General features: G+C 56.7%; 1 protein-coding gene across 1 annotated transcript in view; it reads right to left on the bottom strand.

Moving 5' to 3' along the window:
* Positions 1–14,571, bottom strand: part of GCN1 (GCN1 activator of EIF2AK4) — a 51,616-nt gene that overhangs the window by 29,486 nt on the left and 7,559 nt on the right. The window contains exons 8-21 of the mRNA XM_032980111.2: positions 13,604–13,672; positions 11,973–12,081; positions 11,362–11,436; positions 10,858–10,986; positions 10,368–10,418; positions 9,958–10,056; positions 9,310–9,483; positions 7,300–7,452; positions 6,792–6,884; positions 3,708–3,783; positions 2,449–2,608; positions 1,685–1,883; positions 1,112–1,236; positions 616–794 (exon numbers count right to left, since the gene is read on the bottom strand). Coding sequence (XP_032836002.2) covers positions 616–794; positions 1,112–1,236; positions 1,685–1,883; positions 2,449–2,608; positions 3,708–3,783; positions 6,792–6,884; positions 7,300–7,452; positions 9,310–9,483; positions 9,958–10,056; positions 10,368–10,418; positions 10,858–10,986; positions 11,362–11,436; positions 11,973–12,081; positions 13,604–13,672 — 1,691 coding nt within the window. The remainder of the gene's footprint in view (positions 1–615; positions 795–1,111; positions 1,237–1,684; positions 1,884–2,448; positions 2,609–3,707; positions 3,784–6,791; positions 6,885–7,299; positions 7,453–9,309; positions 9,484–9,957; positions 10,057–10,367; positions 10,419–10,857; positions 10,987–11,361; positions 11,437–11,972; positions 12,082–13,603; positions 13,673–14,571) is intronic.

Here is a 14,571-nt window from a genome sequence, read left to right as displayed (position 1 = left end):
ACAGCCGCCATTGGCCACTAAATGACGGAGACGTCACCACAGCGTTTGCACCAGGCTAGGTGCACTTTGAGGCCACGCCAAGTGTTGAGGGGTCACTGCGGGTAGGTCAAAGAACAGACCCATTTGCCAGGAGTTGACTCGGATGATCGACAGATGCACTACCTGTGCTCCTCACTGTGACAGCCTGCGGAGTTTTAGCTGCACCGCGCTCCTCCGCTCCTCCGCTGTTGTTGGGAGGGTGACTGGCTCCAACTGCACATTAGCCTTAAATTGCACCGAGCCTGCCATTGTTCAGTTGCATCCTTCATGAGCCACCTCCACAGAGGCCAACCTTGACATCGCTGGTGCCCGGTGATCGGCAAGTCCGCTCAGCTCCACATCATCCTGTACCACATCAGTCCGTCTCTCCTCCAGCCCACGCCGTGCTCATTTAGCCCCCTCTATTCGGTCAAACAGAAGCTGCTCGGGCAGCAAGCGGTGTCTGGGCATGCGGGCGACACGACCCGGCCAACACAGCCTCCTCGCCTGTCGTAAGAGCTCACCGATGATGGGGACCGCGCGTCCAGATCTCTCGAGGATCTGGCAAGCTCCCCGCACGCTCCTGGCGAGGCTCACCTGTCGATGACTGAGCGGTCCCACAGTGTTCCGGGCGGGGTCCTCATCACGGCCGCGTCGTCGCGCGTCACCTGCAGCAGCGCCGGCTCGGAGAGCGCCGCCCGCACGTGCCCCACCACGGGAGGCAGCATGGGACGGGGGGCGACCCCCACCAGCGTCACCACCGCCTGCAGCACCGCCTGGCAGCGCACAACATGATAAGCAACAAAAACAGCACAATCAACAGATGAAGCAGCAGCAGCAGTGAGTGGTGATGAGTGCAGATGAGTGGTGATTGGTTGACAATGAGCTCTAGGTGAGTGTTGTTGAGTGTAAGCGAGTAACAATGTGTGTTGGTGAGTAAAGGTGAGTGATAAGTGGAGGAAGGTGGTGGTGAGTGGTGGTGAATAATTGAGTGATGGTGAGTGCAAGTGAGTGGAGGCGAGCGGTGGTGAGCGTAGCGGGCGGTGGTGAGTGCAGGCAAGTAGTGGCGAGTGAGCGGTATGTTCCGTCTCACCGGGCTGGCGTCAGGCGTGGCCAGTAGGCCCGGCAGGAGCTTGGGGCCGAGTTTGGCCACCAGCTGCGGTGCGTTCAGACCCCAGCGCGCGAGCAGTGCCAGCCACAGGCCGGGCCTCACCGACACTGCCGGCGCCATACACACACACACACGTTCAACAAAGACAAAGAGCCCCCGTGTAGCCTCACCGGACTGTCGGGGCAAGTGCTGTTAGCGAGCAGCACCTATGAAGGCCGGAACGGCACACGAGGGGGTGGGTGGCCAAAACCACGCCTGGCCGCCTTTGTCTTCCTAGTGGTGATCTTTATACATCAGCAATGGGAAGGCCAGATCAACCAAGGGAAAGTCAAGGATCGGTTCAACCACCACTGTTAGCCATGGCCGGTAATCAACCTTCGCACTCATAGCGTGGTTGACTAACCATCACCTGGCTGCTCCCGACTCCCAAGTGAACACACTCCCAGCGCAAGGGTCGTAAGGTCGTGCCCTATCACTCACTCTTGACCCAGGGGTCGTGGGTCAAGAGCACCCCCCCCCCAATCCCCCCACCCTAAACCGCCCCGAGGGGCTCACCCACGGACGGGTGGTGCGCCGGCAGGAGCGCGTCCCCGGCCAGCGCCTCCGTCTCCGCTGCTCCTGCTCCGCCGTGCGGTGGCGGCGCCGTGGCCGTGATGGCCCACAGGGCGCCGGCGAGGAGGCGCGGCGCGGCGTACGAGCGGCCCAAATCCGTGGGCTCCCCCGACTCGTTCACCAGCAGCTCGGGCGCCACCACCTTGGGGAGTGGGGTGGGCGGCGGTGGGGGGTTAAACTAACTAACTACTAAACTATTTTATTTTGCCAGGTAAAGCCCACTGAGCTGTAGAGCTCTTTTTCAGAAGGGACCTGGCCCCAAATCATAGCTCAAAAAAGTGGCTGATTGTGTGGAAAAATACTCTAAACACAAGTTGATTCTAAATGCGGACTGCTATTATAAAGGCCTCAGGGTCGGGATCGAACCCACGACCTCCTGCATACCAGGCGAGTAAATGTTAACATCTTCTAGCCACCATGGCAGTTAACGAAGGCGGCGCTGTCTCGAAGGCGGCGAGGGAAATAAACGACCGTTCTCACTCAGGATTGGCCGGGGCAAGGTGGTAGTTTACACACCGGGTCATTGTTATCACCAGCACGACTGACACCAACCACCGATTACCACCAGCATGGCCATCGACACCATCGCTCACATTGTCTGAACCGCCACCACCATCACAGCCACCATCACTGCCAATGAATCCACCATCACCACCACCACCACAACGTCACGGCCGCCGCCATCACCGCCACCCGCACCATCTCACCCTGTGCCCAGCGAGGACGAGCTCTAGCTCTCCCAGAAGGCCGTGCGCCAGGCCCATGCCGCCCGCCGATGACAGCAGCTTCCTCGTCGTCTGCAGCGCGCGACGCCGCACGGCCCAGGCGCGGTGCAGGAGGCCCATGAGCACAGCGCGCACGTACGGCCTGATGCACACAGACACAGGTCCCCCCCCCCGCCGTGTAGCCTTAACAGACTGTGGGGGCAAGTGCTGTTAGCAAGCAGCATCCTATGAAGGCCAGTACAGCACACGTGGGGGAGTGGTGGGTGTGCAGCACCACGCCCGGCCGCCTTTGTTTCCCCAGTTCTGATGTTGACGCACCGCACTAGGTACTCGTTTGAGGTCGCGTCGACCTCTGGGAAGTCCGGAACCGGTTCAGATATTCGTCATCGATGTTGGCCATGAGCGGGAATTGAACTTGGGCTGCCGGGTTCGTAGCGCGGCGTGCTAACCATTGCGCCACTGCTCGCCGTATATGGCCTGACGCACACACAACACACAGAATACAAAGATCCCCTGTATGGCCTACTTAGGCTGTTGGACAAAGTGCCATTAGCGATCACCTACTAAGCCGACAAGGCGCACCTATGAGTGGGTGGTGTTTCCAGCACTTTGCCCGGCCGCCTTTGTCTCCCCAGCCCTGATGTTTATGCATTAGGGTTGGCTCAGAACATATGTACCTGGGTCAGATACATTTAGATATGGAAACATCTACATGTATCTCAAAGACAGGAATCACAGACAATGATATGGAGACATACAGAGAGAGATGGCACACAGACAGACACACAGATAGGGAAACAAAGACACACGGACACAAAAGACCAGGAGGAAGACAATGAGCCACTGTGACACCATCACCCCAGAGCACCCTGCCTCGTCCCCTTCCCCACGTGGTGGTGGTGTTGCTGGTTTCGATACTTATGACGTACATGGTGCTGGCGATGGTGGTGATGGTGCCAATGGTGGTGGTGGTTATGATGTAGGTGGTATATATGTATGTTGAACTTCTTTCACACCGTACGTAGCCAACCGCGCGAATCGGAGGTGCGGTATTATGGTAGTGGCAGTGGTTATGATGTGTATGATGGCAGTGATGGTAGCCAGTGATGGATATGATGTTGGTGATGGTGGCGCCTTCCGTGGTGGTGGTTATATATTGCTGCTGATGATGTGCGAGGGCGGTGATGGCGGCGCTAGTGGTGGTTATGACGATGATGGCGATGTTGGCGCTGGGTTCTCACCGAGCCTTCTCGGCCGTCACCGTCTGCGGGTGGTCGAGCAGCAGTCGCTCGGAGAGCTGCAGCACCGTGCAGAGCGCTGCACGGGGGCAGAGGACACACGGTGCCCACGTGACACACGACTCGCACGTGACACGTAACCCAACACAGGACTCGCATGTGATACAAAGCACAGGAGACTCGCACGTGAAAAGCAACACACGCGACTCGCACGTGACACACGTGACACGCAACACACGTGACACGCAACACACACGTGACGCATAACACGAGTCACACGTGACATGAGACACAATACGCAGCACGTTATGTGATGCACACGGTGCGACCTGCACAACACACGTAACACACGACATCTGACACAAGACAAATGGCATACCAAGCCCATTAATGGAGCGTTTATACACGTGGGCGGAAACCAGAGCGCCCTGAGAAAACTCACGAATGAAGGGGGCAACGCTCTATCCCACATGGAATGAACGGACGGCAGGCCCAGGTACAGGCACCACATCGACGCCCACCCACGGGAAGGGAGTTTCTAAACATTTGTGCGGTAATCCGCCAACCCTCGCTGCCTCCAGAATGCTGGATACAGGTCACGTGACCCACTAACCCTCACTGCCTCCACGCTGGATAAAGGCTACGTGACCCACTAACCCTCACTGCCTCCACGCTGGATACAGGCCACGTGACCGACCAACCCTCGCTGCCTCCAGAATGCTGGATACAGGTCACGTGACCCACTAACCCTCACTGCCTCCATGCTGGATACAGGCCACGTGACCCACTAACCCTCACTGCCTCCATGCTGGATACAGGCCACGTGACCCACTAACCCTCACTGCCTCCACGCTGGATACAGGCCACGTGACCCACTAACCCTCACTGCCTCCACGCTGGATACAGGCCACGTGACCGACTAACCCTCACTGCCTCCAGAATGCTGGATACAGGTCACGTGACCCACTAACCCTCACTGCCTCCACGCTGGATACAGGTCACGTGACCCACTAACCCTCACTGCCTCCACGCTGGATACAGGCCACGTGACCCACTAACCCTCACTGCCTCCACGCTGGATACAGGCCACGTGACCCACTAACCCTCACTGCCTCCACGCTGGATACAAGCCACGTGACCCACTAACCCTCACTGCCTCCACGCTGGATACAGGCCACGTGACCCACTAACCATCACTGCCTCCACGCTGGATACAGGCCACGTGACCCACTAACCATCACTGCCTCCACGCTGGATACAGGTCACGTGACCCACTAACCCTCGCTGCCTCCAGAATGCTGGATACAGGCCACGTGACCCACTAACCCTCACTGCCTCCACGCTTGATACAGGCCACGTGACCCACTAACCCTCACTGCCTCCACGCTGGATACAGGCCACGTGACCCACTAACCATCACTGCCTCCACGCTGGATACAGGCCACGTGACCCACTAACCATCACTGCCTCCACGCTGGATACAGGCCACGTGACCGACTAACCCTCACTGCCTCCACGCTGGATACAGGCCACGTGACCCACTAACCCTCACTGCCTCCACGCTGGATACAGGTCACGTGACCCACTAACCCTCGCTGCCTCCAGAATGCTGGATACAGGCCACGTGACCCACTAACCCTCACTGCCTCCACGCTTGATACAGGCCACGTGACCCACTAACCCTCACTGCCTCCACGGTGGATACAGGCCACGTGACCCACTAACCCTCACTGCCTCCACGCTGGATACAGGCCACGTGACCCACTAGCCCTCACTGCCTCCACGCTGGATACAGGTCACGTGACCCACTAACCCTCACTGCCTCCACGCTGGATACAGGCCACGTGACCCACTAGCCCTCACTGCCTCCACGCTGGATACAGGTCACGTGACCCACTAACCCTCACTGCCTCCACGCTGGATACAGGCCACGTGACCCACTAGCCCTCACTAACGCCACGCTGGATACAGGCCATGTGCACAGCCTCCTAAGCCCGGCTACGCGATTGTATCCCATGGCATAGAGGTTTACCTCGCTATAGGAGGTTTTAATTCTTACGCAATTTGTATTTACTTAAAGTGACTTGCTTACATTTTCTCTATTTTGATCTTCCTATCTTTTTTTGTATTGTTTGTTGTTCTAACTCGCCCCTCCTGGACATCTGTAAACAAGAGCTTCATAGCTTATTGGATTGCTCCAGTCTAAATAAATATTCCCCTTGTGAATTCACTCAGATGCAGCTACGCGCTAGGACGTGGGATATTTTATGTGTACCACATGTACCATGTGTACTGTATGCACCGTGTGTACTGTATGCACCGTGTGTACTGTATGCACCGTGTGTACTGTATGCACCGTGTGTAATGTATGCACTGTGAGCACCACTCGGCAGGCAGCTTTCTCCTCGTGCAGTGCATTGTGGGTTGGGCGACTGCGCGCTCCACGCTACACGGTTTCGCTTTCTGCTTCCCCTTTTTTGGAACGCATCTACTACTCTAAATTCTCTGGCACGTGTCGTGACAAGTGCTGCAAGATCCCACCGTGTCCGTCCAACGCTCGCTGAGGTGCATTGGCTTCTGGTTGCCGAACGAATACGTTGTAAGGTTGCACTCGTTACAAAGTGCTTGCCACGATTGAACCACACACAACACCTTGCTGATCTCGTCAAGGACCATAAACCATCACGCAGACTCCGGTCATCCTCGCAGCAGCGGCTTTTAGCTAACCATCAAACAAAGACGGTGACTGCATCGCGTGCTTTCAGATACGCTTCTGCGGCCGTCTGGAGCGTTCTTCTTTCCTAAAACTAGGAATTCACTAGAGCTATGCACTTCTAATTCATCTAGATTAAAACTCATTTCTTTAGAACTGCTTTTTGTGTTTAGTTTGTTGTCCTTCCCCTGCACCTCCGATTAGCAAGGATGGCGACGCACGGTGCGAAAAAAGTTCAACGTACATACAGTACCACACTCCCGCATAGAGCGAGGGAAACCTGCGCGAGACGCAAGGCACGCAACGCGGGAGACCGACGCCACGCGACCCGCGGCGATGACGGGCGGCAATGGCGATGGAGATTGGAGCGGCACCTTCATCGGACCCCTGCGCCAGAAACTTGTCCGCCGTGAAGAGCTGCTTCTTCTCGTCCACGATGAGGGGCCACAGCGCCGAGAGTTTGGTGTCTGGGTCAAAACACAATACGGACACGAGGCGCGTTCACGCAGCCGCGGGAAACACCGCCAAGACGGGCAACCCACAGCTTGCGAGCACCCGTTGAAGGCAGGCTCCACACCAATCACCGAGTTTACGTTTGGGAACAGCGCAGGTGAGAATCAGAAATCGATTTTGTATTTAGACTGGAGGAATTCGATGAGCCATGAAGCTCTTTTTCTCAGATGTCCAGGAGGTAATAATAAACTCCAGCTCTGACAATTCAAAATATCAGTTCAGCGGTCAAGCAACCGACATTACTCTGAAAGGTGGGTGGGTGAACAAACACGGTCCCTTCCCGTGCAGTGTGGAGTATGCGTGTGTGGGGACCCGGAGCGCAAATTAGAATTTTTTCTGTTGAACCGGCGTGGCGACCTCCCGGCTCACCGACTTGGGCGTCGGCGACGGCAAGGCGGCACACGAGCAGCGCGGCCGAGGCCCCCTCCGTCACCATGGCGATCTGCGAGCCCTGCGCAGCGGCGCGTTCCAGCGCCTGCGAGAGGCACGGCAGCAGCTCCAGCGCCGCCAGCGTGCTGTCTCCTGCACTCGCAGGGGACGAGCGGTGAGACGGTGTGTGTGACAGTGAGATGGTGTGTGTGGTGCAGTGAGACGGTGTGTGTGGTGCAGTGAGACGGTGTGTGTGGTGCAGTGAGACGGTGTGTGTGACAGTGAGACGGTGTGTGTGGCAGTGAGACGGTGTGTGTGACAGTGAGACGGTGTGTGTGGTGCAGTGAGACGGTGTGTGTGACAGTGAGACGGTGTGTGTGGCAGTGAGACGGTGTGTGTGACAGTGAGACGGTGTGGTGCAGTGAGACGGTGTGTGACAGTGAGACGGTGTGTGTGGTGCAGTGAGACGGTGTGTGGTGCAGTGAGACGGTGTGTGTGTGACAGTGAGACGGTGTGTGGTGCAGTGAGACGGTGTGTGTGGTGCAGTGAGACGGTGTGTGTGACAGTGAGACGGTGTGGTGCAGTGAGACGGTGTGTGTGTGACAGTGAGACGGTGTGTGTGACAGTGAGACGGTGTGTGTGACAGTGAGACGGTGTGTGTGACAGTGAGACGGTGTGTGTGACAGTGAGACGGTGTGTGTGACAGTGAGACGGTGTGTGGTGCAGTGAGACGGTGTGTGTGTGTGTGACAGTGAGACGGTGTGTGTGTGACAGTGAGACGGTGTGTGTGGTGCAGTGAGACGGTGTGTGTGGTGCAGTGAGACGGTGTGTGTGACAGTGAGACGGTGTGTGTGACAGTGAGACGGTGTGTGTGACAGTGAGACGGTGTGTGTGACAGTGAGACGGTGTGTGTGGTGCAGTGAGACGGTGTGTGTGACAGTGAGACGGTGTGTGTGACAGTGAGACGGTGTGGTGCAGTGAGACGGTGTGTGTGGTGCAGTGAGACGGTGTGTGTGGTGCAATGAGACTGTGTGTGGTGCAGTAAGACGGTGTGTGGTGCAGTGAGACGGTGTGTGTGGCAGTGAGACGGTGTGTGTGACAGTGAGACGGTGTGTGTGACAGTGAGACGGTGTGGTGCAGTGAGATGGTGTGTGTGGTGCAGTGAGACGGTGTGTATGACAGGGAGACGGTGTGTGTGGTGCAGTGAGACGGTGTGTGTGGTGCAGTGAGACGGTGTGTGTGACAGGGAGACGGTGTGTGTGACAGTGAGACGGTGTGTGTGACAGTGAGACGGTGTGTGTGGTGCAGTGAGACGGTGTGTGTGACAGTGAGACGGTGTGTGTGACAGTGAGACGGTGTGTGTGTGACAGTGAGACGGTGTGTGTGGTGCAGTGAGACGGTGTGTGTGACAGTGAGACGGTGTGTGTGTGTGACAGTGAGACGGTGTGGTGCAGTGAGACGGTGTGTGTGACAGTGAGACGGTGTGTGTGTGTGTGACAGTGAGACGGTGTGTGTGACAGTGAGACGGTGTGTGTGACAGTGAGACGGTGTGTGTGTGTGTGACAGTGAGACGGTGTGTGTGGTGCAGTGAGACGGTGTGTGTGACAGTGAGACGGTGTGTGTGTGTGTGACAGTGAGACGGTGTGTGGTGCAGTGAGACGGTGTGTGTGACAGTGAGACGGTGTGTGGTGCAGTGAGACGGTGTGTGTGACAGTGAGACGGTGTGTGTGACAGTGAGACGGTGTGTGTGACAGTGAGACGGTGTGTGTGACAGTGAGACGGTGTGTGTGACAGTGAGACGGTGTGTGTGACAGTGAGACGGTGTGTGTGTGACAGTGAGACGGTGTGTGTGTGACAGTAAGACGGTGTGTGTGACAGTGAGACGGTGTGTGTGACAGTGAGACGGTGTGTGTGGTGCAGTGAGACGGTGTGTGTGTGACAGTGAGACGGTGTGTGTGGCAGTGAGACGGTGTGTGTGTGACAGTGAGACGGTGTGTGTGCGGTGCGCACCGTGGAAGGTGGCGTTCATGCACTGTAGGTATGCGAGCCGTGTGGCGCTCGTTGCTCCCTTGCGCGTCGCCCCGTCGCGGAACGCCGCGAGCAGCAGCGGCGCGGGCGGTGCCGTCAGGCGGGCGCACCACGCCGAGAGTGCCGCGAGCGCCGACACCAGCGTGCCGTCGTGCACTACGCGTGGGGGACACGCGAGGGGGCGGGGGGCACAGAGACAGACAGAACATGTGCGGGGACCATGGGAGGCAAGCGCGGACGGGAGGGAGACAAACTCTTACCCGTGTCGGTGGCGCTGTTGGTAGCGATCGCGATGGTGGTCATGATGATGGTGCAAATTGTGCTGTTGATGGCGACAATGCTGTTGATGGTGTTGACGAGAGTTGATGGAGTTGATGGTGGTGGTTTCCATGGTGGTGGTTGCCATGGTGGTGGTTGCAATGGCGGCGGTTGCCATGGCGGAGGTTGCGATGGCGGCGGTTGCAATGGCGGCGGTTGCAATGGCGGCGGTTGCCATGGCAGCGGTTGCCATGGTGGCGATTGCGATGTCGGCGGTTGAGATGGCCGTGGTTGCGATGGCGGTGGTTGAGATGGCTGTGGTTGCAATGGCGGTGGTTGCGATGGCGGTGATTGGCGCGTGGGTGCTCGTACCCTCCTGCTGCAGGAAATGCACAAAGAGCTCGATTGCCACTCGGCTCAGGGCCTGGGCGGCGCCGGTGGACACGACGTGCTGGCTCAGACTCGCCACACCTGTACGCGCACACACACAAAGATCCCGCGTGTAGCCTCAATATAATGTTGGGGCAAGCGCTGTTAGCCAGTAGCAGGACCTATGAAGGGCGGCACGGAAGACGAGGGGGCTGGGTGGCCAACACCACGGCCGGCCCCACCATCACGCACACACACATACGCGCACGCATGCACGCACTCACCAACCGGCGCGCTCACCAACCGGCACACACACCGACACTTGCGCACATGGGCACGTGCATGCACAGGGTGGGGGGGAGAGGCGCAAGGTGGCGGGGGAGGGAGGGGGGGAATCACCCCCAGCGACTGACCTGATAGTACGCTGATCTTCTGTGCCGCCACTGTCAGCTTCCCCTCCGACCCTGAGAGAGGTGAACGGGGTTCACAGTCGGAACGAGCCACAGCGGCACCGACAAAACCAAAACGATCGCCACCACGTGCCACCATCAGCACCATCATCACTTCCGCTTGTACCACCGCTAACATCAGCACCACAAACGTTACCATTGGCCCCTCCGTCAACCATTAGCACCACCGTCATTACCACCGTAACCATCACCATAACCACCACCATTACCATCATCAGTACCATCAGCACCACCACATCCACCAGCACTATGCCACTGGCACCACCACCAGCACCACAACCTCCTCCACCAATGCCACCACCACCAAAACCAACACCACCAGCACCACCACCAGCACCTAAACCAGCATCATCACCTCCACTGCCAGCACCAACACCACCATCACCACAAACACCACCATCACCACCACCAACAGCATCGGCACGAGTGCTACCATTGAGGACGGCGAAGAGGTGCCTCAGGAGGCTCTCGAGGGCGTCCCCCTCGCTGCACTGCCGCGCGAGGCCCCGCAGAGCCACCCCGGCCGCCTCCGCCAGCGCCACGCTGTTCGACTTGAGCTGGCCTGGGTGGTCACGCAATCACGTGATCACGCAATCACACGGTCACGCAATCACTCGGTCACGCAGCCACACAGGTTACACAAAATCACGTAGTCACGCAATCTCGAGGAGAGGGGGCATAATGGGGAGAGGCCACACGTGAGGAGCTCTGGCTTGATTCTGCCCACTTGCAGCGGCGGTCTGCGGCGACCTGCCATATCCACCTTGGTTTTACTCCGTTCCTGGTCAGATTGAGAATTGTCCGGGTTCTGCCGGACATCCCGGTGTCGGTATCTCGCAAACAAATTTCTGCGTGTTTATAAAATTTTATGGGAACTAGGGGTGGGAGGGCAAACGGAGGGGGGAGCGGGGAGAAGGGAGATAGGAGGGGGACTCACTCGCGAGGATTTTGCCGATGTCCATTGCGTACTGGCTCAGGTCAAGGATGACCAATGACAGGAGCGAGCCCACCGCTGTGGAACACACATGCGTACACACAAACATGCACACACACACGCACACACACACATACACGCACGCACACACACACACGCACGCACACACACGCACACACGCACGCACACGCACACACGCACGCACGCACACACGCACACACGCACGCTGGGGGTTACAGCTGTGGTTAAATAAAGCTATGGAGATCGGGGTTAAGTGCGTGGCGAAGACTAATGTTCCGGCTAGGGTTAGCATAACACTCGTGGATAAAGCAGGAATGGTGATGATATTGGCAATGGCGGGAAAGGCAGTGATGGTATTGATGGATGTGATTGTGTTAATAATGGAGTGGGCATAGTATTGAGCTGGTGGTGATGGCGGTGGGTATGGCAGTGTTGGTGGCGGTGGTGTTGATGGCGGCAGTGGCGGTGGTGACGATAATGGAGGCGATGGCGGAGATGGCGATACCGGCGGTGGCGGTGATGGCAGTGGTGATGCCGACAGGGGTGATGCCGGCGGTGACGGTGATGGTGGTGATGGTGGTGATGATGGTCACCATCGATGGCGTTCTCGGGGCTGCGCAGCATCGACTTGACGACGACCGGTAGAACGAGCTCCTTGAAGTCGGCGTGGGTGAGACGGCGCACCAAGGGGCCACAGTGCTCCTGCGGGGGCGAGGGGGAAGGGGGCGAGGGCGCGTGAGGGAGTGGAGGGGGGGGGACATGTAAATATGTGTGGGGGGGCACCACGGTGGCCAGATGAAAACTGCCTTGCCTGGTACGCAGGACGTCGTCGTCGTGGGCCCGATATATTTTGAGTTTACATTTTCTCTCTCCCCATGGTCGCGTAGATATTTCTCACGGTCCTCCGGCTTTTCCCTCCACAATTAGAATCAACAAGCTTTTAGAGCATTTGGCTGTTATCAATTTAGACACGATACACCGCTTCGTTAAGCTATCATTCAGGTTGCTCTTTTTCAGAAGCGACCTGGCCACAAATTATAGCTCAAAGTAGTGGCTTGTCGTTTGGAAATCTATAGCAGTCAAATACTCTAAAAGCATGTTTATAAATGTGGAGGGAAAAACTGGAGAAACCGGAGCATCACAGGGAGAACATGTAAACTCCCAATATACAGACGTCAGGGTCAGGATTGAACCCACGACCTCATGTATACCAGGTGAGGTAGTTAACATCTTGCCACGGTGCCGCTCCAGTCAGTGGGCCTTACCTGGCAAAATAAAGTTTAGTTTCAATAGTTTATATATAAATCTAAAATATAAAAATCTAGACCGAGATTCAAAACTTGGGCTGATAAAAAAATAGGTTCGGATTGATACCAGTGACGTCACAGGAAATGACAACACATCTGATGTCAGGTGACGTCACTTTTGTCAGCGTGAAGAAACATTGCATTGTTGAAAAATAAAAATCAGATATAAGATACAAAATCGTCCTCAAATATGCAAAAATGTGAAATATTGTAATCCCAAACTCATCCGTAATACATAAACACTCAAAACAGAGTTCCCCCGTATAGCCTTGAACAAACTATTGAGGCACGTGCTGTTCACGAGCACCTATGCAGGCCGGCATGTTACACGAGGTGGTGGGTGGTCAGCATCAAACGCACGCCCGGCCACGTTTGTCTACCTCCTGGCGATGTTTACACAATGCACCAGGTACTCATTTGAGGCCGAGCCGACTTAGGGGAGGCCCAGGACCCATTCAGATAATCGTAACTGGTCTTGGCTGCGAGCGGGATTTCAAACTGGGGTTGCCGGGTTCGTAGCGCAGCGCACTAACCGCTGCGCCACCAATCCCCACACTTTAAACACACGCAGGGAACAACAACAGCCTCCATTCGCTACAAAGTGGCGGTGATGTCACCAAGGCACTTATGCCAGGCCAGGTGCACTGAGGCCAAGTGAAGTGTCGAAGGCTCGCTGACAGGAAGTCACGGGACAGACCCAGGTGCCATGGGTTGACTGACTTAAGATGGCTTGGCAGATGAACCAGCTGTGCCCCCCACTGTGCCAACTTGCTGCATTTTAGCTGCCTGGCGCTCCGCTCATTGTTGCGAGCATCACTCCTCTGCCCTCCGCTGTTGCTGGAGAGCGACTGCCTCCAAATACCCACTAGCGTCCTTTATGAACTTCGTCACACGCACACACACACCCAGGAACTCACCAATACGTGGACGGAAGGCTTCGATTTGCCGAGGAAGGAAGCCTTGATGAAGAGGTCGATCATTTGAGCCTGAAGCATCAGCAGAAGTAACGTCACACACAGAGACAAAGTTCCCCCGTGTAGCCTTTAGCAGGCTGTTAGGGCAAGTGCTGTTCGTGAGCAGCACCTATGAAGGCCGGCACGGCGCATGAATGTTAAGCGAGAGAACTGCCCCAGCAGGAAATCAAGGGCACGGGTTCTCTACAATACATACTGCAGATAAGTATAGAACTTTAATATAAATCGCTTGTGCACAAACAGTTACCCCCTGGGGAGGTCACCGGTAACCCCCAGAGGTCACATTTACCTCCCAGAGGTCACAGGTACCCCCTAGTGAGGTAACATACCCCCAAGAGGTCACGGGAACCCCTTAAAGGTCACGGGTACTCCCTAGAGGTGTCACGGGTACCCCCTAGAGAGGTGATGTGTATCCCCCTAGAGAGCTCACAGGTACCGTGCGGGTATGCATACCATAGGATGGGAACCACCGCTCGAGGACGCAATCCCCACGCTGGGTCAACTCCTCTGGTCGGCACCACTCAACCACTCCCTCCCGTCTAAATATGGTGTTGTATCGTATGTATGTTGAACCTCTTCCCACACCGTACGTAACCAACCATACTAATCTGAGGTGCAGGGGAAGAACAACACACGAAACACAAAAAGTTTTCAATATAGATGTAAAATTGCATGGCTCCATTGGCTTTCTAATATCGGAAGGAAGAGTGTTCCAGACGGCCATAGAAGCTACAACTACTCAACCACCTACAACAACTCGCTCGCCCCCCCTCTCCCATCTACTACTCAACCACTTACTTAGCCCACTGATTGACGCAGGGCGAGCGAGCGTGCGGGTGACTAGGTGAGAGAGGGGACGAGCGGGAGGGGGGTTGGATGGGCGGCAGGAGCGGACGGCCGAGCAAGCGGGC

The sequence above is a fragment of the Petromyzon marinus genome, chromosome 38 (genome assembly GCF_048934315.1).
Source record: "Petromyzon marinus isolate PM22_M1 ecotype Great Lakes invasive population chromosome 38, UKy_Petmar_22M1.pri1.0, whole genome shotgun sequence".
Taxonomy (NCBI): domain Eukaryota; kingdom Metazoa; phylum Chordata; class Hyperoartia; order Petromyzontiformes; family Petromyzontidae; genus Petromyzon; species Petromyzon marinus.
Note: the sequence above shows the minus strand (reverse complement) of the source record. Positions and strands in the feature narration are given on the sequence as shown.